Consider the following 27,354-nt stretch of genomic DNA (forward strand, 5'->3'; position numbering starts at 1 on the left):
ACAACGCAACACTAGATTATTCTTTTTTATTATCATTTTCAAATATGCAATTTTTGTATAAAAAAAAAGGAAGATATAAACATGAATTTCATTCACTTCTTAATTGTCTAAAAAGTGTTTGCAGTTCGAAAGTTAAACTGATGCCGTCATTTTTAATGTTCAAATCATGTGGTATGCACAGAAACGCTGGTTTTCCCCTTATCAATAGATATGTCACCGTCGAGGGCAATGACTGCCTGTAACCAACGCCAAAATGATTGTCAGAAAGGTCAAACAAGTCTGTTGGGCATATTTTGAGTTCTTTTTTGTACCTTCTGATTTTCCTCTGTCCCATGTATTACAGTGTGTTTTGGCAATAAAACGGTTTAAACTTTTGGGCTTTAAATTTTTTTATGCAGACAGTTCTGTATATAGGAAATATTTTTGGCATGAATCTGTCTGCCATGGCATTCGGCGACAAGATTAGCAGTTGCCGTTGTGGCCGTAAACATGTCTCGCAAATGACGTTGCATAATATAATTTTATTGACGTGGCGTTGTCACTACATGTTGATCTGGTCATGGATGGTCGTCAACAAATCTCGTCTGCCTGTACCATTGTTGTAAGGACAGTAAGGCGAGTTTCTGATGTGAAATTGTTTGGAAACATCACGTTCACGTATTGCAACCTTCAATATTCTTATAGTTTGATTAAGATATTCATTGCTCAGTTTCGACAATATAGAGATGCAACATTTTTTTGATGATTCAAGTGTGGGAATGTATCGAAAGAATTGTTTCACGGAAAAAAACCTTAAAACAATCAATTATGGGTTTCAAATTTCGCTCAAAGAAATTCGTGCGACTTCAATAATCCGGTGTTTTCAATCATCTCAGATAAGTCAGGTGTTGAACTTTTCTTAACATAAAGAAGTATGGTAAGCAAGAATAGTAGTTCTATGATGATCAATCATGAATTTGAAAGAAAAAAAAACACAAAAATGTGTGTTGCGTTTCTAAAGTCCGTCAGTATATGATACACAGCAACGAACGACAACCACTAAATTGCAATCTTCTGATTTGGGACAGGCACATAAATAATGCGAGTCAAACATATTTTTGTGCATTGTAAATTACACCACAGACTCTCTTTATCCAAAGAATAACTTCGAAAATACATAATTATTACCAATTCACCATGATAAAGACGGTTTATAGTATAATATCTTTCGGGTTCAAACTAATTAAATTTGGTTAGCGATGCAAAATTTTAGCTTGCAAGTTAAAAAAAATACAGGGGAAATTGTCCGTATCTTTTTGCACCGAAGAATATCCGACGAAAGCGGTATTTTTTTTATCTATCACATTTTAGTTCATAAAAGACATCGTGAGTTTTTAGTAAAAATTAACATTTAAGACTAGTGTGTGAAATGCATTGCCTCTTTTACAAAAGTACAAAATGTATATTCACGCACGTAGCGAAAATGTATAAATTTCAATTGACAAAGAGAGGCACCTTTTTCCAGACCTTTATTGCAAAAGAGAACTTTCCCTTTATACGCACTATTTTCAAGCAAGTACAATGTAATCTTATATTTATTCAACTCCTGATCACTCCTGTTTTCATATTTAAATGAAATCAATGGATCACGTAAAATTTACTACTCCGAAATATCTTTTACAGTTGATTAGTATTTGAAACATCGGTACTAAATATATCATGCTGAAATTTTCTTTCTTATGCAACGATTTTTTTTTCCTTTTTTAGAAGAGGATGCATTTTTAAAAAAATAAAATGTTTGACTAAATGTCTTGAAAAATGCATTGCTTGTTTTGAAATAGAATGGAAAAAGTAGTTTATTTGGATTTTCTACTGAAAATTATTCCTAATTTATAGATTTATTTTGAATCCATGTAAAGTGTTCCGATATGACGTTAAAAATACAGTTGTCAATCAATTTAAGAAGGCGGGACAAATTGTCATTGGTATCCAATGTACAAAGTGTTAAATAGCGGTGATGCTTAAACACATCGAATGACATTGTCATGAATAAATGACAATGTTGTATAGACAACAAAAGGGGCTACTACATAATCAGATTGTTTAATCCTAATTAAAATTAAAGTTGAAATTGACAATCAGCTTTGTAACCACTGTCATGATGTTGGGTGTAGAATAAACATTTAGAAAGTAGATTTTTTTTTATTTTTTACAAAATCAATCCACTAAAACGATACTTAGAAAAATAAGAAGATGTGGTATGATTGCCAATGAGACAACTCTCCACAAGTTACCAATTAATATTATGGAATATGTAGACAGCTCTCAAAAGCAAAAAAAAACTAACTGTAAAATTAGACTTGACACAAATTAAATAATATCGAAAAACGTTGTGTTTGTACCCGTTGAGAAAGGAGCCAACAATGTTGTCGTTATTTGACGTAATTGTTATAATGAAATACTTATACCCTAGTTACGTCCATACCTAAAACTTCAACTATATAAACTATCGCTGGCATCATTGTACGAAAGGAGAACGGAGAAGGACTTCCCATGGATTTGCTCTGGTACAAGTTGCCAATGCAATTATAGATAGAGTGATTAATTGAATGGTGTTTCACAGTTTGATTAATCTCCAATGGTAAATACATCATGCCCATTCAGGACGAGAATTGATTAACAATACAGTCAATGGGTATGTTCTGTAAAGTAGGTTGAAGCATAGGAATTATGCACTGGAATATGACGGATTTTCGGATACCAAAATGATTTACTTAGAAACGTCCACTTACGGACCCCTCACAGAGTTGTTACAAGGTGGGTTTTTTAACGCATAAAAGTCTTCGGATTTAAGGTCTTAATGCTTATCAGACGTGGCTTCGTATTTATGCATCCCACACAGTAAAACGTATTCTCCTCGGATGTGTCATAGTAATTTCATGGTGAAACTGAGACTGACTTCTATACCCCAAGATGTTTGATACATAATACTGTCTAAGGAAAATTGGCAAAGTAGGAACTGCCGAAGCCTATAGAGAAAATGTATATAAGAGACCGACAAAATAATATTCAGAATTGACTGATGAAAAGTATAAATGACAGTGACTCAAGCATTAGCATGGATACATTTCAGTTGAAGTGTTCATTCCATTTAGTCATTTGAATAAACACGGGGGAAACCTCCATGGCGCTAATAAGACTGATTCAGACACAGGGGTAGACAATTGAAATATGTACATCTGCACTTCTCCCGCAAGCCAGTAAAGACCAATTCTAAAACCCGTTTAGTTATACGGGATGCATAAAAACAAAGCCACGTTCGGTCAGAATGTGGATGTTGAATTCTAGTATGCTGCGTTTGAATACGGACTTCGGTCGATCATTCACACAGTTTTTTCAACTTTTTGATTCGACGTTTTATCGGAGACCTGATAGCTTTGACCCATTCTGACAAAGTGTCCAGTTCAACTTCTTCTCGTTTAGCCCATGGTCTAGCATTGTCCTCAATGGAATCATTAATTATTTTGAAGTTATGTTATGGTTCTAATTGATGTGCTGGGGCTTCTATGAACTTAGGACCATGTGATATCACCTTTCGGAAATATTCATGTTGAATTATATTTAGATCCCCAGTAATAACATGGCCATAGGGGCTGTAAATATAAGGCGAGTGGGAATAGTCACATGTTTGTTGTTGTATTCTTCTAAATCAAGGCCCTGCAATGCTTGCTTATAGTTAAATACTTTAGTTGCAATGGTTTTGGTGCATCCTTCGGTTTTGGTGCATTCTTCGGTTTTGGTGTAACTGAAGGATACAATAGGAACAGACAGATTTTGAAAATAAAGTGGAATTATAGATGTTACCTCTTTGAGATAAAGAACGTTGCTGACGTTGATAGCATCGATTCCTTTACTAGAAAACATAACTGGAAGGAATTTTCTATTTTCATCATGTAATGGTTGCGATCTTACTGGTTTAAGAATAGTTCTAACGTAATGTAATCATAGCGGATGATGAAGATACGAAAGAAGGTCATCAAAGCTCTCAGAGGGCGATCTAGATTTGGAAGAATTTTTTACATTGGGCCGATGGTAATGTTTTTGCCCATGACTACAATGGGTCTTAAGTTAGTATCAAATAAGCTTATTACATATACGCTACTACATGCTGGACGTGACAAATTTTCTACTCCTTTGATGTAATAATTGCAACCGTATGACATTGGAGTACCTAGTTTCCTTTCCCAGAAATGTTCTATATTTTCGGGAAGGAGTACTTAGTATAAGCCTATTGGTGTGGTGATAACTTTTTTTGATGATGCATACTTTCAATGATAAAGAAGGATCATGGTCCGGTTGATTACAATAGTTTTAAAGAAACCTGAATTGCGGATCTTTATTATCAGACCGGTGTTGATTAATCCTTTTACGCAAATTGTGTCGAATTTCATCAAAATAAAGTAGCCTACACATAGTACATTCAATTCCGTAAACGACATTGTCCGTGGAACAGTCCAGAGGCTCAAAAGATTTTAAATAATAAGTGTTTACTGTTAAGTTATTAGTGAAATCTGGAGAAGTGATTAACATCTAATATGTCTTATATGTGCTCTTCTTTCCTTTTTATGTTTACAAGAAGAAATGATAGTTGATTCACTAGTAGCGGGTGTATTCAAACAGTCGAAAATATTAAAAGTAAATGGTTTTAATTTTTGAAAAGTATCAGAATTGTCAAAGTAATAATAAACTACTGGCTGTACATGAGTCAAATCAGGGGTATCCCGTATGATGTTCCATGGAACACACAAATCAAATGCTACAGTGTACCGTTTGAAAAAAGAGGGTTTTTTTATCGGATTTGTGCGTCTTTGGATTCAAGGTCCTAAATCCGACCACACGTGGCTTCGCATTTTTACATCCCGCTTAGCCAGACGTAGGCGCTTTCGGATGTATCTTAGTCCTTTCATGGAAAACCTGAGACTAGTTCTATACCCCAAAAATGTTTTATACATCAATGCTATTTACATGCTATGTAATTATAGTCAAATTCCTCTCGGTCATTAACATTCAATGCATTTGTATTAAATTATTTTCAATTTGACTAATTTAGTACTATATCTTTCTAAAAAATAACAATAAAGAAAATTGACGAAGTAGGAACTACCAAAGCCTACATTTGTTATGCGAGAGTTGACTGATAAGGAGGATATCATGGATACTTCTTAGCAAGAGGTCATTACATTTAGTCATTTGGATAAACATGGGGACACCTGCTCCTTGGCACCAATAAAACAGATTTAGACACTATGATAGCCAATATGAACACCTGCACTCCTCCCGCCCGACAGAAAAGGCCATATCGAACGTCCGTTTTGTTATGCGGGATCTATAAATACGCAGCCTCGTTCGGTCAGAATGTGGACGTCAAAGCCTATGTTTCGTGTGGGAGAGATTAACGCTTTCTAGATGTTAAATGTGTAAATGAACTAGTTCAATGCAATTATTCTGCTCCTATCCGAAACACTTTTTTTTTTTAGTGTCAACTAAATTCCTCTTCCTTCATCTGGGTCGATCAATTAAGTAGAAACTACCACAGTCACTTAAATTGTTTTCCATAAATAATTAGAAAAAAATATCATATAAAGTAAAGCAACCCGGTCATTTGAGACTTTGACCCATTTTGCTTACATATTCATACACTTGTTAAATCATCAATTTCGACCTATGGTCAGTAATATTTGTGTGTATATTTGAATATAGTGCACGCATACAAATCGGGTAAAGCACAATAAAGGGAACACTTGGGGTCTAAAATAACAAACTGATGTCAACTAAAAAAAAGATTTTCCGGTTTCTGATAAGCACATTAACGATTACTTTCGGCTCATAATTTTTTAGCAGTTAACTTTTTTCATCCTTTTTTTTCTAAATTATAATCAAACTGTTTTATAGTAGTGAAGATACAGCAAAGCAAACATCATAGATCAACACCCTGCCACATCCGTTCTGTGTGTTTTTGTCTCTTGTTTTTTTCTGCTTTGTATCGATCTAATGAGTTAAGCCCTTTTCAGATGATTTTTACACATATCAGGCACATACCACATACAGAATGTGGTGGGGTTAAACCCTCTCCCTAACCATGGACAGTGGTGTAACAGTACAACATAAGAACAAACTAAAAATATCAGTTGAAAATGGCTTAACTAATCAGATCGATACAACACAGAAAACATCTAACGGAAACACAGACCGGACGGGTCAGCGTATCTATATATCCCACAAAAACAAAGGCACTACACTAAGTAAAGATCTGAGAGTACTCGCAGTTCCTGACAGCTAATTCAAAGCCAATAACAACTAATAAAAAAACATGTGTATCTAAGACTCAAATATCAATAAGTCCACATCAAACATCAAATGGATTTAATGTAAAGACGTTATAAACAGACACAGAAAAACATGACCTTGTGCAATGCAAAACCATAGGTATCGACAGATTGTAGTACCGTGAATATGCATATGTGCATAACAACAATATTTAGTATGGTTTTAATTTACTGTTAACAATATCAAAATTAATACCAATTAAAACAATATTCAAAGATCTAATTAAAGTGCTGAATTGGTAACGGTCAAGAATAAGTTTATTTTTAAGGTTTGATATGTTTACTTTAATCGTATCTAAATTTCCGTGCTCGGTAAACAACATTCGTAAAAAAATTAGGATGTGCTATTTCAGTTGAAATGATTTTTCTACAGGTATAACCAAACTTTTGTATTTATGGAAAAATTTGGTAATGGTTTAAGTAATTTGTGGTAACGAAATCCCTGACTAAATTGTTCACCAGTAATACATAGATTACGCTCATTGAAATCCAAAACGTCACTACAGACACGGGGATAGCGAATGAGTTGGGATATATAAACACCGTAAGACGGTGCCAAAGGAACATCACCGTCCACAAAAGGAAAATTAACAATAAGGAAAGAAAAATCGTCCCTTTTGTCGTAAATTTTCTCGTGTAAAACTGAAATATCTAAATATAGAAAAGGACAGTTATTGCTGTTAATATTTAATTTATTTAAAGAAAATAATATCAAGATAACGGTGAGTTTACTAATAAACCGTGATAATATTTTTGTGTTTTTTTACCATCTGAACGTTTTCTAACCTCCCACACCTCACAACAATACGTCAGGACGGAAAGTATAAGGTTACCGACTAAACTAATTTGCAAGTCAACAGGTGTTGTATTACGTATCTTCCAATAGAGACTTAATAGTGTTTTTTGCACTTGTTCGACTATTCTTTTCTTGGTTTCAACAAAAGAACCATTGTAGCTTAAAGTTCCTCCTAAATAAGAGTGATAATCTTCTATGTCTAAATCATGGTCAAAAAGTTAAAAGATTGGGTGATGTTTGGATTTTCTCTTACAAAAAATAAGAATTTTCGTTTTATTTAAGTTCACTTTCAAATTCAATTTCGTACATTAGGCTTCAAAACTATCCAAAGCGTTTTGTAAATACCTCCGGAGATTCTGCCAGAATTATGGTTTTCATCAGCATAAAGCAATGCAAATATTTTGGCATAAACACGAAGATTATCAAAACATAGACTTTCAACTTTTTCTAAACTATAATTATCGTTTGAATAAAGAAATCTTCTATGTCATTTAAATAAAGTTCTCTCTTTGTCTTACTCCTATGTCACACCTAAAGAATGCAGTATATCGTCAGGTTATCGGAATTCCAATGGGGACTAACTGTGCACCACTTATTGCGGACCTTTTTTTGTATTGCTATGAGTTACAATTTATGACAAAAATCAGTAAAGACCCATCGAAACAACATCTGATACACAAATTTAATAATACTTTTAGATATTTGGATGATATTTTGGCTCTCAATAATGACGACTTCAGTATGTATACTAAAGAAATTTATCCTGTTGAACTTACTTTAAATAAAGCTAATACTAACAATGACCACTGCCCTTTCCTCGATCTTGATATCTATATCATTAACGGAAAGCTTAATACTAAAATATATGATAAAAGAGATGATTTTTCATTTCCTATCGTTAATTATCCATTTTTAGATGGTGACGTTCCCTTGTCACCATCTTACGGTGTTTATGTATCTCAACTTGTACGATTCGCTCGTGTATGTAACAATGTTTTAGATTTTAACGAGAGAAATGTATGTATTACTGAAAAATTATTACACCAGGGTTTTCGATATCACAAACTAGTCAAAACATTTACTAAATTTTATCATCGGTATAAGGACATCATTCGTAAATATAGCTCAACATGCAGACTTCTTATACGTTCAGGTATTTCACATCCAATTTTTTATGGAAATATTCTTTATAAAGCACAAAAATGTCAGTATTCACCTCTGAAACTAACAAAACCTTTAAATAGACTTATTAAGAAGGGATATAGTTACGATACTGTTGTCAGGTCATTAAAGATTGCATATTTTGGCGTTGATATTGATTCACTTATAGGGTCTTTGCATCTGCACTAAACACATTTATTTAAAAACCAGTTGTTGGCATGACACGGGTTATGTTCTTCTCATATATGTTATGATGGTATGATACTAAACCCCTAACGGGAAGGATTGTGCCTGATATTCATATGATGAAGACATAATCTTTCAATCAGTTTAATTGAAGTCTGGAGCTGGCATGTCAGTTAACTGCTAGTAGTCTGTTGTTATTTATGTATTATTGTCATTTTGTTTATTTTCTTTGGTTACATCTTCTGACATCAGACTCGGACTTCTCTTGAACTGAATTTTAATGTGCGTATTGTTATGCGTTTACTTTTCTACATTGGCTAGAGGTATAGGGGGAGGGTTGAGATCTCATAAACATGTTTAACCCCGCCGCATTTTTGCGCCTGTCCCAAGTCAGGAGCCTCTAGCCTTTGTTAGTCTTGTATTATTTTTAATTTTAGTTTCTTGTGTACAATTTGGAGTTTAGTATGGCGTTCATTATCACTGAACTAGTATATATATTTGTTTAGGGGCCAGCTGAAGGACGCCTCCGGGTGCGGGAATTTCTCGCTGCATTGAAGACCTGTTGGTGGCCTTCTGCTGTTGTCTGTTCTGTGGTCGGGTTGTTGTCTCTTTGACACATTCCCCATTTCCATTCTCAATTTTAGTGTAATGTTCTGCCAAGTGACAGGAAGATAGAAATTAAAGAATACAATGAGAAAATATTATCAGTTGTGATATAGCCTTTTCTAAAACCTCTTTGAGATTCTGTTATTAATCCTATCTCATCTGACGATTTGCTAAGTCTTTCATTCAAGATAGCAGTTAAAATCTTACCACACAAGACATTGATGTAGTTCATATATAATGTTACCTTTATTTTTAAAAATTTGTAGGATAATTAATACATTCTGACCACGAGTTTGGTATTTTCACGAAATTTAATTATATTAAACAGTTTACAGTATATTGGCATCATAAAATGAACAGAATCTTTAATATGTTCGTCTACAATATCATCGTACCAAGAGGCTTTATTGATTTTGATATTTTCCACAACACCCAGAATTTTGTCCTTGGTAATTGACGAATTTTGAATATTTTCAATATTCTCTGGAAGAATTTTATCAAAATGAATATTAAGTTCTTTATCCCCATCAACTTCTTATTTTAATTTTAAATATATTCATAAAAAGTATCCAACGTAACCTTGTCATTATGAATAGATTTGTTAATATTGTTTAATATTTCAAGAAGCCTTTATGGTTAGTCTTTTACATGCATATAATGTATTATACCAAGGTTTGTTATTAAATTTCCTATATTAAGAATGTTTAATGACCACGAACGTCTGAATACAGGGGATTACAATCCTCTACTTTTAACATATTAGAGGATAAAAGCAAGTAATTCACAGCACTTTGTAGTGTTGATGGCTCATGTTTTATATGTATCAGGCCGATTTAACGAAATACATTAGAGAAGACATGTTTATTCAGCATCGTTTACAATCAGAATCCCTGGTACCCAACGGGTACTTTTCATACAGTCACAGATCGTACAGAACAGCCACAGCACTACTCAGAACGTATCATTATAGAATATCAGACAATACTTAATATACTACACTCTTCTCTTTCTTTAGAATGAAAATAACTATTAACTGACTAGAAAATAAAACTGACTGAATATTCTTTATCTCTGACTAGAATAACTACTTTAAAAAATATCAAAAAACAAAAATGAAAATTCTTATTAGAATTATTATCTTTTCAAAACTTACAATCACTAATCTAAAACTTTTACTGTCTATATCAAATCCTACTAATCTAAAACTTTAACTGTCTATATCAAATCATACTATCCTACATGTAACTAAATTATGAAACAATATAGTCATTAAATTTTGATGGCATTTTTCTCTCTCTCACTGGACGTCTTGTTACATCACCAGCTTCGTCTGAAATCGGTTTGGGTGTTTCGATCGGATCATCTAACATAACACAGTCATTGTCCTTTTCATTTGACACAGTTCGATCATTGTATTTCTTTACATGAGTCGTGTTTCGACGGTATTGTACACCTTCGGGTGATTGTACAACACATTGATTACCAATTTTCTCAACAAGTTTGTAAGGTGTTGAAATAAACGGAGTTGTCATTTTGTTCGTATATTGTTGTTTAACTAAAACACTGTCTCCAGTTTTCAAGTCACTTTCATGTGCGTTTCTTTTCTCGTCAATGTACATTTTGTTCTTGTGTTTCGCGTACATGTCTCTGTCTCTCATTTCTTCGTCAAGTGTCGTGACATCTTCTTCGCAATAATGTTCGGGTAACTTTGTCCTTATCTTACGTTTGAATAAGAGTTCAGACGGTGAAACTCCAGTCACACTATGCGGTTTTGTCCTGTACGCCATTATATACTTTCTTAGTTCTCGTTTCCAGTCCATTGCATCTGCCTGAGCGATCCTTATCCTTTTCATTAAAGATCTATTCTGACGTTCCACTTCACCGTTCGCGGCTGGGTATAATGGTGTGTTTCTAACATGTTTCACATCAATATCCTCCAAGTATTGCTTAAATAGTTTTGACGTAAATTGCGGTCCATTGTCAGAACGGATAGACAGTGGTAAACCATGACGCAAAAACATGTTTTCAAGCGAATCTATCATTTTCTCGCTTGAAGTGTCTTTTGTAATGTCAATCTCATAATAGCGACTGTAATAGTCTATTACAACAAACACAAAATGTCCAGATGGTAGCGGCCCTAGCAAATCAATAGCCAAGTATTGCCACGGTCCTGTAGGCAACTTTGTCGGTTCCAGCGGTTCTGGATGTGAAAATTGAGATGTTATCTGACATCCATGACATGATTTAACATATTTCTCTACATCCTTATCCATGTTCGGCCACCAGACCTTACTTCTTAGCATCTGTTTAGTTCCTACAATTCCTAAGTGTCCTTCATGAGCTAATTGCAAGCATTTAGCTTGTAGTGTTTTTGGAATTACAATTCTTCTTCCACGCATTACTAAATATCCTATTACACTCAGTTCGTTCTTTACGGGGTAATAAGCACTCATAACAGACTGGTTCCATTTAGCTTGTTGAAGACAATTTCTAACTTCTGATAATTCTGTGTCCACTTTTGCTTCCTTTTCGATCTCTTGGGTTGTTAACGCTTTAGGTGTCCCTTCCTGTGCGCAAAATCTTACAAATTCTTCAGCGACATTCCTTTCTTTGAATTCAGTTTTGTTAATTGCCACCATCCGTGACAGCGCATCTGCAATATTTTGTTTTCCGGGTAAATATTTTATTTGATAATTATACGACATAAGTTTCAGCATCCATCGTTGGATTCTTGCATTTTGAGTAGTTTTCATACATTTTGTGTTATATAAACTTTCTAGCGCTTTGTGGTCTGTAATAATTTCAAAATCTATTCCGTACAAATACAAGTGATACTTTTCAAAAGCCCAAACAACGGCTAATCCTTCTTTTTCTGTTGTTGAATATCTCTTTTCTGTTTCAGACAGCGCCCTACTAGCATAACTTATAACTCGAGACATTCCTTTATTCTCTTGCACTAACACAGCACCAAGTCCTACATTACTTGCGTCTGTTATTAGTTGAGTTTTATCTGCATCTAGTCTATAGTATCCTAGAGTTTCTCCTTCACTGAGTGAATATTTTAGTTTTTCAAAACTTTCTTGTTGCTCTTTGCCCCATCGGAAGGCCTCATTCTTCTTTGTCAATTTTCTAAGTGGTTCGGATATGGTTGCAAGATTAGGTATGTACCTTGCACTATAGTTAACTAAACCTAAAAAGCTCTTAACTTCCGATCCATTTGTCGGCTCTGTTGCGTTTAGCATATCCTTTACCCTTTCTTGTGTCGGTCCTATTCCATTTTTAGATAAGATATGACCCATAAATGTTATTTTTGTCCATAGCAAATTCACATTTGTCACCATTTAGAGTCAACTTTTTCTGACGGATTCTGTCTAAAACTAGATTAAGTCTTTCGTCATGTTCTTCTTTTGTGCGACCAAATACAACAATGTCATCTGATATGTTCTGGACACCTTCAATATCATGAAATACTTGAGATATAACTTGTTGGTATTTCTCAGGTGCGGCATTTATCCCGAACATTAAACGTTTATAACGGTAAAGTCCCCTGTGTGTGACAAAAGTCGTTATCTCACGTGAACCTTCTTCAAGCTCCAATTGATGAAATCCATATCGCAAATCCATTTTACTAAACCATTCTCCGCCATTCATTTTGTACAATATTTCGTCCACAGTTGGTATCGGGTGCCGTTCGCGTACTATCGCCTTGTTTGCTGCCCTCATGTCAACACATAACCTTATATCGCCATTAGGTTTAGGAACTACAATAACTGGACTGACCCACGGTGTCTGGTCATTTACTCTCTCAATGATGTCTTGTGATTCTAATTCATCAAGTTTTTTATCCACTTTTTCCCTCAATGTGAACGGTATCCTGTACATTCTTTGCGCAACTGGCTCAACTTTTGAATTTATGTGCAACTTTAATTTGAAATTTTCCAATTTGCCTACTCCTTTAAAGCAATCACTATATTTTCCTCTAATATCTTCATTTATTGAATATATTCCTAATTTCAAAACACCTAATTGTATAGCTGTTGCTTTACCTAGCAATGATACACTTTTTCCTTTAACAACATAAAATTCAGCTTCTACACTTTCAGATTGACCTTTGACATTTAATTTACATGTGAATTTTCCTAACACCTCTAGTGGTGTTTCACTACCATAAGCATATAATTTCTTTTCTGATTTTTCAGATTTACACACAATTTTCTGAATTTTCAATTTTTCCCACAATGCACTTGAAATTATATTTACTGATGCACCGCTATCAATTACACATTTCATATTTATGCCACCAGCATTAATTTCAATTTCATCATTTTTATCACTTTGATGTTTCACAATAAATGCATATTCATCATCATCTGATTCCACATAGTTGACAATACCTTTTGCACTTTTATGACCATATTTACCATATCTTCTTTGATTTTGTTGCCCTCCTTGTTTCGTTTTACACACGATTCCAAAATGACCACTTTTCCCACATTTATTGCATGTTTTACCTTGTGCTGGGCAAGATAGATCTTTACCGAAGTGTCCCTCTCTCCCACACCGATAACATTTTAATCCTGATTTTGTTTTCGTTTTGTTCTGTCCATATTGTGTTGGTTTTCTTTGATTGACTCTATTGACACTTCCGTGACTACTTGATGGGTTGTTGCCATAACCATTTGCACCCTCCATTTCGCGAGAATGCTTTTCAGCCATTTCTAAAGTTCTTGCAATTGTTCTTACATCATCTAAAGTCAAACCTGGTCCCTTTTCAAGAAGTCGAGTACGTAATTTATTAGAACGACATTTTTCTATGACCTGGTCCCTTACTTGTGCGTCGGGGTCTGCATGATCACACAATACTACTTGTTGTTTCAATCTTGTGATGTATTGATCTATTGTTTCTGTTTCATTTTGTTTGATACTTCTAAAATTATAACGTTCTACTGAAAAATTTACCTTGGCATCAAAATGTTTCTTCAATGTTTTGATCGTTTTATCAAAATCGTCGTCACCATCTTCCTCCGTTAATGTGAAGTATATATCTTGTACATCGAGTCCTGCACAGTGTAATAATAATGCTTTCTTTTGTTTCTTGTCGGATACACCTTTTCCTGTTGCATAAAGTTCAAAACTTCTCAGCCACCGAGTCCATGATTGTCCGAGTCTATCTCCACTGACATCGAAATTTCCAACTGGATTTAAATCGATTTTAGCTGCCATTTCACAAAAATCAGCTTACCACATTAAAGTTCAATGTTTCTTCTTTATCCTCGTCGCCAATTGTAGTGTTGATGGCTCATGTTTTATATGTATCAGGCCGATTTAACGAAATACATTAGAGAAGACATGTTTATTCAGCATCGTTTACAATCAGAATCCCTGGTACCCAACGGGTACTTTTCATACAGTCACAGATCGTACAGAACAGCCACAGCACTACTCAGAACGTATCATTATAGAATATCAGACAATACTTAATATACTACACACTTGTATCATTAAAAGTAACATTTTCTATATAGTTGTCACTATCTACTCCAGAGTTTTCAATTTATCAATTATTTTTCTTATAAAGTTCCAAAAGTCTATGTCCGAAAGTGTAATGTCTAAATCTACACTGTGCACTGATATTCCGGTTTTAACATGATTATTATGGTCATGAAAAAATTTCCAATTTTTTTCGTCACTATTAATGTGCATAATCTGTAAAAAGTTATCATTAGGACTACAAAAGTCTAGCATGAAAATCACCAACCAGTGCTTATCTGTTATCACTATCCAACAAAGAAATAAATCCATTTTTTACATCAGAAAAGTCATCTACGGATGAATACTTTGAATTATCTGAAGATATATATACACACCATAACAAAACTCATCTTCTAAAAGATCTCAAAAAAATTTAACCCATTGTACATTTTCAGAATCTGTTTTAGGAAATTTAAACAGTTTTCAAACTCTTTTAAAAAGTAAAATAACAAAAATACCTAACTCCAAGGAAAATTCAAAACGGAAAGTCCATTAACAAATGGCAAAATCAAAAGCTCAAACACATCAAACGAAGGAAAACAACTGTCATATTCCCGACTTGATAAAGGCGTTTCCTTATGTAGAAAGTGTTGATTAAACCTGGTTTTATAGCTAGCTAAACTTCTCACTTGTATGACAGTCTCATCAAATTCCATTATATTGATAACAATTTGTGAATAAAACAAACAGACATAATAGGTAAAAATGTCAAAAATTGGGGTACAGCAGTCAACAGTGTAATATAATCTTAATCACTATAAAACAAACAACTATGTCAACAAAGAAAATACAAAATGACATGTAGACACTCTTATGACAAAGCACATAGACAAAAATGAAAGACAAGAATACAAAAAAATGACCATAGCACAATAACACAATGGCGGTATGTATAAATACCGAGCCACGCCAAAAGGATATAAACAAAAATTGCCTAAACAGTAAAGGTTACAAATAAAAAGACCACTATAACACGTAATTAAGATTATAAACAAAGTCAGTATCTAGAATCTATACTTCAAGACCATCATGTACTATTTGTGAAGTTGATGCAGAATATTTATCAATAAGGTATTGGTATCTTCCGATGAACTTTTTTTAGAAAAAGGACGAGACATTCTTTGCCATAAACTTGGTTCATCAACTTCAGTTATACCACAGACATTTTACGAAACTTATTTCTACATTTAAAAATATAATTATAGCCACTTGCAAAGTTTAATATATCTAAATACATCTAGTTTTGTTTCTAAATAAAATTAAGATATCATGTGATGTTATTAAAACTTCAAAATCTTGAAATAGTAATTTTGGCTTGATCCCACAAACATTTAGACAACACAATTTTATATAATGAATATTTACAACCCGATAGTTGACTACTTTTGTTGACCTGTCCTACTTCCTTCCCCCAGTGCTTCTGGGAATGTTTCCAATTTTGATAGAAAGATTGTTAAATGACATGATAGTTTTTAAGAGAGTTATGGTCATTTGAGTCTCTTCTTGCGCTTTTTTCTAATATTGGTGGTGTAGGTGGACTTTGAATGTGTTTGTTAATAATGTCACTGACGCTTAATACAGCTTTTTTTCCGGTTCGGCAATGAACTCCTTTCCGTCGATGGCTAATTTATCTATAACAAGGTTCGCTTGTTTCCTGTCTTGTCCTGCCTTCTTCATAACTGGATATACCCCGTAATTTCGTGCGTCTTGCCTCGACTTTGCCTGGGAATTGCTCCTTGATACCGAATGGTTTCCCTTTTAGATGTATGCTCTATTAAGGACTGTTCCGAGATCTTTCCAATAAACAAAGTTTACTACGATCGGTCGTGTGCCATTTAGTTCTGGTTTTTTAAATCTGTGACTATTTCCGAATTCTTTTTTTTTTTTATCAATTTTAAGTTCATAATACAAAAAACTTCTAGCTTTTTCCTCAATTTTTTCTTCACTTTGATAGTCTAGGTCGGAAAATATATACAGAACTCAAACCTTACACACTGTTCTCTGTTTTTGTATTCCGTAAGCTTATTTCATTTACGATCCTTTCTATTTCAGTAAGCGTTTTCATAAAACTATCTATGTTTTCGGATTTGTGTTCAATTATAAATATAAATAAGATGTGGCATGATTGCCAATGAGACAACTCTCCATCCTAGTCACATAAAAAGTTAACAATTATATGTCAAAGTACGGCCTTCAACCATTCCTTTCTCTAAACAGACAACTGTTTTCAAACTATCTGTTAAAACATTTGAATATTGGCGGTATTTTGGCTTCTTTTTTTTTTTACTTTTTTGCGTTGAAGAAAAAAGATAACTGTTCCTTAAAATATCTTGCAGATTATTTTCCTTGCGAGTATTGTTTAAAAGCTTCTAAAGGTAAAAATAATGTAAATTTCTAAATGCAACCATATAACGTCTGAAAATTACCAAGATAGAATCTCAAAGTTTTGGGTTAAACTAAAGAATTCAATTTCAAATATTAAAAACAGGAAACTGGCTTCCTTCTAAGTGTAAGTCAGCTGTAGAGCTTACATAACAAAAACCAATTGTAAAAGTCCCCGTTATTGTGTTTCACCCGAAATGCATGTACACAGTTAATGATAAACAGTCAAAATCAACAAACAGAGTTACATTTCGATGACAGAGATTTTTTCCAAGACATTTGGCTATCTGAACTGGATGGGCTAGTGTGGGCTTACTTTTTAATCCCTCTTTATTGACAGACATTGTTCTCTATCAAGTCAGAGTTCCGATAACCAGGGTTTATGCAGCTATTATGAATAATTGATAATTCACACAGTAATATAAATTCTGAATACTAAATCTTCTCTGGTTTCGGATTTCATAATGTTTTTGACAGAATTGTAAATTTGACATTCAGTTATTTCGATTTCCCACTGGTTAAAGAAGGTGAGCACATCCATCAATTTTTTAAATCGGTTGTCTTGGAGGTTTGTCATTGGTCTTTTGTCAACAAGTATTAGAGAGTTCTCAAAGAGTTCAATAATGGATGCCCATCTAGCAGGATTTTCCAAAGTACTTTGGAAACATTTCATCAAGTACCGCTTTCCACTGGTGAGTATTTCTAAAGCTGATTTATTTTTCATTTTTGAAACTGGAGTTACACAAAAATGCTCCTCTATCAGACTCTTATGAATAGGAAACCCGTCATGTATTTTGCATTTAAATGCCTCTTCCCAGTGTTTTCATATTACTTGGATGGAATTTGTTATTAGAAAGCGGCCCGGTTCATATATGTTTTCATCACGACTAGACATGTTATTTCGTACTTTTTTCAGGACATGTATTGCATATTTGAAAAGGTCATTCAGTTTCAGACCGATAATATGCGACTGGCCACCGAAATCCCGTGAAACCATAAAACGCATACTGTAAACAGTGTGTGACCATTGAAACCTTATGTGCATTATTGATAATGGTATCAATTTGGCTAGTTTGGTTAATTTGCCCATATCAACATTTCCAACAATAGACCAAGTATCTCGAGTCTTAAGGATCTGAAGGTCATCTTGGCATTTCATATGCCTCCATGCCTGCTATGTCCCTGGGCATATTTCTTTTCTGTCTCTGTGTTATTTATTGCAAATTCATCTCTACAAGTCCAGGTGCCTGTTGCGCTAAGTTTTTCTGGTATTGTAGGAGTCACTTTGAAGGCAAGATAAGCATGCTAGATTTGTTTGAATCCTGTTAGACTTGGAGAGATCTACAGTACAACGATAAACATATGCTGGTGACTTTAGAATCCCACCTTATATGTCTCTTTTCAAGCTCAGTCTTTGAATTTGATAGCTGAGATTCTAAGGACCTTGAAATCCTCAGGAGCACCTTTACTTAGATATTAAATCAAAAAATTAATTTGCATATCAACATGTTCTTCCTCATTGAGTTTACACATTTATCACGTGTATTGTCATTGCATTGTTCTTTCTCGTCGTCTCAGTTTACCTCTTTTCTTTTGATTCAGATTTTGTTTCTGTCTTGTCAATTTTAAGTATATTTTCATTTAGTTTTAATGGTTTTGAATTTTGTATTTTTTCATTATCTAACTTCCTTTTTCGTCCATACGACAAATCGTAATAATGGCGACATGTTACAGGCAATTACAATTCTATTTCACGTTTCAATATATTTAAGGGGCAGGTTCCATCTGATGTTGTGGATATAGTATATGACACACCTTCACCATTTAATTGTTGAGAAGTTAGTTTGCATGTTGCTTCCGTTACGCATGTGATTGGTTATTCTACAGTGATCAGGAATTATCAGATTTTACATTTGTTCCTCATGATCAAACTCAATATTTTTGCATCAAGTTATAAACAATGTACTTTGAATTTCTTTTATATTTTACCATTCTATTGAGGTTGGAAACAAGTTCGTCAACACTTTTGAGAAATCTTCTTTGATGGTACAGTGATTTTCGTCATCACATACTTTGTAGTTGATTGCAGGCCTATAAAAAAAATGTAAAACAGTTTAATGTTGTCAACCTATATTTTGTTGCCAGTGAAAAGTAAAATAACAAAAATACCGAACTCAAAATAAAAATTCAAAACGGAAAGTCCTTTATAAAATGGCAAAACAAAAGGTCAAACACATCAAACGAATGGAAAACAACTGTCATAGTCCAGACTTGGTATGATGGATCATTATTACTTATATTAGTATTATCTTAATCTTTTCTTCTCAGGTTTAAATTGCACCTTGATTTATCTCCCATGTGTCTTCCTCCTCAAACGAATATATTTTTATTATTTCACAAGATTTCATGCAATGAATCCCAGCATCATTAATGTATTTTGGAAATAATAACTATTCACTGAAATTTTTAAAAGGTAGGGTAGTAGGGGTATAAAAATGACAAAGTGTTTTGATACTTAACCGACATCATATTCTGTTATTTCCCAAAATATAATAAAATAGAGCTTGTTTAAAATCTATATATTGTGAAAAATTGACTCATTTTGTAACACCACAATATTTATGTTATTACATCCCATTAATCGTAAAATGTGTAGTGCTGTTATATTATTGTGTATTTTCAGTACTTGGAAATGGTGTGACATAGATTTTTGATAGAATTACATAGATGCACTTTTTATAGAGTGAGTCAACCTGTTATAAAAAAAATAATTAAAAAGCCTTACAATACAATGCCACAAACATTATAATTAATATTTTTCAAACCTATATCTTACATCGTTATCAATAAATGACATCTAACGTATTCATTTTTCTTTTTGCGTAAACCCCTGAGTGTTTACGCAGTATATATTGGACGATGTCCGTAGTCTTTCGGAACATCGGATGTTATTCGGAATACATCTGTTTCTTTCTATGGCCACCTTTCATATACATGCGCAATAGCTTATTATTTGACCTGTTGAATCATTAGCATCTTAAAGTTGCTATAGAGATATGTTACATATGATGCGAAATTTATTATGACGCAAGCTACTTTTATAAGCATTTGAATACTTCCTTGCACGCAATTACAAGCTGCTAATATTTACCTTACATATACGCGTAGTTATTCTAATTAGAGTCAAACGTTGAAACCAGCTGTGTTTAGATATGAGATAAGATTTCACGTAAACAATGAGATTTATATTCGAAACGAGATTTGTTAAAACTAAAATCTATAAAAGAAGTATTTCTAGCATTTCACTTAAGATTCCGAGTCTAGGGAAAATGTACATAATGTACGAAGCAGGCTATTTCATAATTTTCATACCTCAACGTCCTTGTGGGACTAACTAAAGGACAATACTGAAATTAAAATGAAGTCTTTCTTGCACTTTATTGAAATTTTACGTCTAGGATAGACCAAGGACGTATATAATCTAAATTGATATACGTCCTTGAATAGTTTTTATTTTCTTTAAAATTGCAATTTTCTGTGTTTAAATATTGCAACGTTATTTCCTTATCAAATGTCTATTAATTAATAGACACCGAGTGATGACAGATGCAGGCAGAGATAAGAAAAAATAATTTCTATTTATAGTTATCTTGGTCAGGGAACAGATTATCTAACTTTATGTTCGGCCTGTAGTAATTAATGCTCTTCAAAATGTTCGTCAAAATAAAAATGAATAATTATTATTTCATAAAGACGATCAGATGATGAATTTTCAGTTTTAATATATTAAGTACGAAAATGTAAAATAGTGTAAGAAGATTTTGAGCCATCTCATGACTGATCAGTAGGCTACACAGTGCCCCCAAATGACCAGTATAAAACTATCCAGCAAGAGAGAAAAAGGATAGCCGGGTCAATGTAAGAAACCTACTATGCAACTTCAGTTCAATTTCAATATTTCGATTATTCTAATGGATTTGTCAAATGTCAGGGAATATCTTTTTAAATGTGGTAGGAAGACAACTCTCCATCAAAACACAGTGTAGTCAAAATTAGCAATTATAGGTTATAATTCAGCCTTCAACACAAAAGCTTGGCTCACATTGGACAGCATCCTACCGAGGACCCCAAAACACTGTTATAAAACAATTTAAACAGGAAAAAAACAAACAGATCTAATTTAACTTCAAACCAGAAACAAAAAGAAGGAATGAACTGCACCAAAAAAAGACAACCACTAAACAACATGCTTCGGACTTAGGATATGTGCTTATGAATATACCTAGTTTAAAAGAATTTACATACATACCATAAGACAGTAGTGTAATTTTACCATGTAAAAGACACCCTTTAATATTTAATGAAAAAATCGTGTTCAGATAAAAAAAATCGTGAGGGTTCCGCGGAACCCAGTGTCTCGCCTACTTTTGCTGTAAATCGCAGGCTCAACAAAAATGAGGAAAAACATCAATAAAAATATTCCTCTCAATACTATTTTTTTTTTTATTTTAAGAAGCTTCTGTCCAAGTTTTGTAAAAATCCAGGATAGTTTATAAATCTAAAAAATTTAACTTCAGACTGTATATAATGTTAACTGGAAGAAAAACTATGTCCATTTATAAGAAAAATACAGATAAACAGGTACAAAATTTTGTCAAAAATTTCCTTCTAGATACTAGCTTTTAATCATAAACAAGCTTCTGTCCAAGTTTGGTACAAATCCAGGATAGTATAAGAAAGTTATTAAAATTTAAAAAAAACTTTAACCTCGGAGTGAATGTTTGTATCCCAGCAGAAAACTAAGTCCATTTATAAGTAAAATACGGAAAAAATGGAATTTCATTTTTACAAAATTTACTTCTTGATACTATCTTATGATCATAAACAAGCTTCTGTCAAAGTTTGGTACAAATCCAGGATAGTTTAAGAAAGTTATTAGAATTTAAAAAAACTTTAACCACAGAGTGAATGTATTGTTTCCCAGCAGAAAAAAACTAAGTCCATTTATAAGTAAAATACAGAAAAATGGAATTTAATTCTTTCAAAATTTACTTCTGGATATTATCTTATGATCATAAACAAGCTTCTGTCCAAGTTTGTTACAAATCCAGAATAGTTTAAGAAAGTTATTAAAATTTCAAAAACTTTAACCACAGAGTGAATATTTATGGACGCCACCGCCGACGACACCGACGGAATGTAGAATCGCTTTGTCTCGCTTTTTCAACTAAAGTCGAAGGCTCGACAAAAAGGAACACCTTACAACAGTTCATAAATGTGACCTTTAAACAAACTCATATTTAGGTGATGGGTATACTGATCAATGGTAATTTCAGGTTTGACCATGTTAGTTTTTTTGTTGTTTTCAATTTTGTTTGTTTGTTTATAAGTACAAGGTGTAAGCTGTTTTGTCTAGGCTATAAATATCTTTTTAATGAATTGGTTTCGGTCATCAAGGTGAAGAGGATACAGTGCGATTCAAATTGTATATATTTACAATTAAACTTGCAGGCCTTTTTTCATGACCCATAATTCAAAATATAAGAAAACATCAAAATAAAAAGGGACATCCGGAAAATATCTTCAAAGCGAGTTAAAGGTTTTAAAAGTGTTTGTTTTTAACAAAAGAGGTTTGTCGTCTAAAACTTTTAAGAGCATACACAAAGCACAGAACTTAAAATTGCCAATGCTTGCTACCCTAAGCATAAAAAACCTTGCAGAGCAGGTGTAAGGATCTTAATAATGATCAATATCAAGCCATTGTTCAAATAACCATGAACATATCTCAAATTCCAACAGAAACGGCTATTTTACAGGTTCACGTATTGCATTTCTTCAACACATATAATCATTAATTGATTAAATTTCTTCACATTTGCATTTGAACTTTAGCCTAAAAACTAACTCTAATTTAAAAACAAAAACCAGCATCTTAGAATGGAACATCAAGTGGGTGACTTAACATTATGTCTTTCGGGTGAGAGGAGAGAAAAAAATATTCCTTTAACAAGAATATTTCACCCCACATTGAACAGTATTTACTTTAAGAAAACAGTCACTGTCAGTTTCTAATTCTTATATAACAAAAATGATATAAAACAATAAATCTTTTTTTTTTAAACAATTATCTTTACATATCTAATGCCAAACAAGCATTTGGGTTTACGATTGCATTTCTTTTTTTAAAGAAAGCAACTTGTTGTATATATTTCTGTGTGACCCTGTCGTCCAAACTGAAAGAGGTTGGTGATACTAGAACTTGTTGGTTGTCACATGCATGAAACCGCATTCCGAGCTGTTAACCAATGCCTACCATCATATAGTTTTAACCTTAATCCTGGTATCTATGATGAGTTTATTTACAACCACTGGGTCGATGCCACTACTTGTGGAGGTTTTCTCCCCGAGTGTACCACTAGCCAAGTAGTCAGCACTTCTGTGTTGACATAAATTATCTTTGATATGATCATAATTTTAAATTAACTTTGAATTTTTCAAAATACTAAGGATTTTCTACCCCAGGAATAGATTACCTTCGCTGTATTTGGCGAAAACTTTTTGGAATTTTTAGTCCTCAATGTTCTTCGTACTTTATTTGGCCTTTTTTTTATACGAGCGACCCTTATGATTCTTTTTAATCCGGGTATCGATGATAAGTTTATTCATTGTCAGTCTTGAAAGTGAAGCATCAAAACGTAATGACGTCAATGCAGCAGGTCTTAAAACTTTAATCAAGAGTCCTTCCTTTTTGTACTCTCGTCATGCTTGGTGGTGTCCTGCCACATCTCAACAGACTACACTCGCAAAGATCTTCCAAAAGACTTCAGTTGACTTCATCGTGGTAAATCCTCCACACAGATGACACTTTACCGTCCGCTAGTCAACCCAACAAAAAACAATAAACGGTCTACCAACCAGAATTCCAAAAACTTGCAAAGAAAATGTAAAAATTTAGATAAATCATATATATGGCCTGTCCGAAAATTTACACTTACGTATTTGTATTATGAGACAACTTCACATGTTTTGAGATGTCCTACAAGGTTGTTGCATACCAAAAAGCTATTGAGCCGAAGGTTCAAAGTGATTAATTTGAAATATACCCTATGGAAGTTTTACAGACGTCTCCACGAGTTGGTAGACCTTTATGGGATATCTATGTCAGAGAAGACCACATCATGTTGCCATATCAGCGGGATGATTGGCTAGCCATAAAACCAGGTTCAATCCACCGTTTGTTTTCTTAAAATTTCCTGTACCAAGTCAGGAATATGGCAGTTGTTATCAGACAGTCCGTTTCTATGTATGTTGGCGTTTGCTTTTGTTGTAGTTCAGTATTTCTGTTGTTCCGTTGTTTTCCTCTTATAGTTAATGTGTTTCGCTCGATTTTAGTTTGTTACCCGGATTTGTTTTTGCTTAATCGAATTATGACTGTTGAACAGCGGTAGCTACTGTTGTCTTTATTCTTGGTAAGCACAGATTCAGAATGGTTACAATCAAGGAAACGAGAACGGCAATGTGGTTACGACAATTGGAATATATATATACATTTATAAATGTACATATATATTAGTGTAGACAGGTTTGTCTTTTTGTCGTCTGTCGTTTTTTGCCAAAGCGTTGTCAGTTTATCTCGACATGAGTTTTTAATGTTAATTTGGTATCTTCTGTCTCTTGTTTACACAGTTAAGCTATCATTCTATATTCTTGTTATTTTCTCTATTAACATGAGGTGCTCTGCTGCATTGACTGTGACTATCTGTTGATTGAATCTCTGCAACATCTCCTGCATGATACGCTGGCTGGTATAATTAAAACGTTCATCTTTCTGCAGTGAGTAAAGATAATCAAACCAAGGGACTTTGCAAGATCAAGAAGTAATCCAAAATAGGTAGTACGTGGAATGTTTTCTTTGGCTTACCAGTAAATTAGAAAATCTTAAAGGCTCCAATCAGGGTGGTTTGATGTTCTACTCCTGACTGAATACTCTGGCATTGGCTTACAAGTATGGATATAAAAAAGAAGATGTGGTATGATTGCTAATGAGACAACTCTCCACAAGAGACCAAATAACACAGAAATTAACAACTATAGGTCACTGTACGGCCTTCAACAATGAGCAAACCCCATACCGCATAATCAGCTATAAAAGGCCCCGAAATGACAAATGTAAAACAATTCTAACGTGATAACTAACGACCTAATTTATGTACAAAAAAAATGAACGAAAAACAAATATGTTACACAGCAACAAACGACAACCACTGAATTACAGGCTCCTGACTTGGGACAGGCACATACAGAATGTGGCGGGGTTAAACATGTTTGGTGTATCATCCGTTTATGCATCAGTTTTGGTGGCTTTCTGGAGCATATATGTCTTGACATGTCGTAGTAGGCTATATTAAACTAAATAGGTACAAGGTACAGAAACCAGTTTCTGTTAAACTTTGTATACACACTGCTAACCATACATATATTAAAATTACAGAAAGAATAATGAAATTCACCCTACGTTTATAAATATGTGTATTTCATATTTCATTTTAAAATTTACTTGAATTGTATTTGCTTCGATTTCTTTCTTTATTTGTTTATATAGAATTTGATAAATTTAAATATTAAATTATAAAAAGAGGTATTAATTTTACTTAACACAAATTAAAATCTACTAACAGAATTGTATAAATATATAAATCAAACTGAAAATTTCTGTATGTTAGATACTAAAATTAAACTATAGACTGTAGAGTTTGAAATATTTCAAAACTAACCAAGACATGAATGTTTTATAAATATGAGAAAGAAATATATAGTTACGCCCAGTTACAGCTATGGAAAACATCAACTTTATATAAATGAAATTCTTTTTCTTTTGAAAAATAAATACACAGGCTCCGTGTTGAAGACCGTACTTTGACCTATAATGGTTTAATTTTATAAATTTTGACTTGGATGGAGAGTTGTCTCATGGGCACTCATACCACATCTTCTTATATCTACATAAAATTGAGTATGGAAATGGGGAATGTGTCAAAGAGACAACATGTATGTATTTACCATTCTCATTATCAGTAAACAATACCCATGGAAAATTGGCAACGCCTAAAAATAGCCTTAAATTCAAGAAAACATGTTCTTATTTTGTTAAGGGACTTTCCGTTTTGAAGTGGCATACACAATCGAAAATTTCGTTATAAAGAGACAATCCACTTGTGGATCTACAAACTGCAGCAATTGATAAATTTCTTATCTCTTTAATCATTCTATACTGAAGAATATTTAATGCTTGTCATTTCATACTTTAATATGATTATAAGGAGAATATAGTGTTGATGGCAGATTTGTGATTGATTGGTTCATTATTGTTTGCTTAACGTCCAGCGGCAACTATTTCATGTATATTCATTACGATAAACTATTAATGATTATTACAATAGATTGGTTCTGCAAGATATGACAACAGGGATGCAGGGCTGGAAATTTGGGCTGTTACTGATATAATGATATGTTGGATAGGGACAACAATGCCACCTACGAACCCCTCGGAGAGTTTTTGCAAGAGTTATTTAGGGAACAAAGAGTTTGGCATTCCCTCAACACAAGGAATTGGATTTAACGTCCCTATTCTGACCCAAAATGGCTACGAAATTATACATCCCGCACATCCAAAAGGACACCAAACTTTAGCAATGGTATTAATGTCGTAATGAAGACCAAGATGACCATATTTCTATAGCCTAGTCATCCTTAATGGTAAGATTTTTGATATTTCAATAGTTCCTGTATAATCTAATGTTAACTTTTTACAGTTGGGCCGATATACAGCTTGCCATGAAGACACGGGTCTAGTATTGATGACTGTATGTTGACCTCTGTTAGTCTTTTGGTTCTTTGTGTTGGATTGCTGTCTCATTGTCGCATACACCACATCTCCCTTTATTCGTATAAAGACTTTGTTTTTTGTTTTTGTTTGTTAAACGTTCCCGCAAAGGACACTTTGATTGTAAACATTCCCCTAAAAATTGCCAAAAAAAATTAATGGTTAACATGTAAATAACTATTTTTACTCAAAATAATGATTTCATCTGATATCTCATGAAATATGGTATACCTTAAGTTCGCACTCCAAATTTTCGTTTAAGATTGGCTCTGGTTTACCTAAATAAAATGTCAGAGATTACTTCAATTTTTAACAGTAAACTTTCAGCAACTGTCTCTCAATTCCTTGTACCTATGATGAGTTTATAGATACGATATTCCACTCCTTATGTTTCATTTCATGATTTTGTTTGACATAAAGGTCGGTTACTGCTTATATGTACG

The 27,354-nt window shown here is 33.5% G+C and overlaps 1 protein-coding gene across 1 annotated transcript; it reads right to left on the reverse strand.

Annotated features, from left to right (window-relative positions):
* Positions 1 to 12,393: 12,393 nt before the first annotated feature.
* Positions 12,394 to 13,806, reverse strand: LOC127738366 (uncharacterized protein K02A2.6-like). The gene has a single exon (XM_052249576.1). The coding sequence runs from the start codon at positions 13,804 to 13,806 to the stop codon at positions 12,394 to 12,396; it is 1,413 nt and encodes a 470-aa protein (XP_052105536.1).
* Between the last annotated feature and the right edge of the window lie 13,548 nt (positions 13,807 to 27,354).

This window comes from Mytilus californianus, unplaced genomic scaffold (assembly GCF_021869535.1).
Source record: "Mytilus californianus isolate M0D057914Y unplaced genomic scaffold, xbMytCali1.0.p SCAF_1, whole genome shotgun sequence".
NCBI classification, from domain to species: domain Eukaryota; kingdom Metazoa; phylum Mollusca; class Bivalvia; order Mytilida; family Mytilidae; genus Mytilus; species Mytilus californianus.

Bases quoted from the DNA above. Each gene is read 5' to 3' on its own strand.
- LOC127738366 (XM_052249576.1), bottom strand. From the start codon at position 13,806: ATGGAGGGTGCAAATGGTTATGGCAACAACCCATCAAGTAGTCACGGA.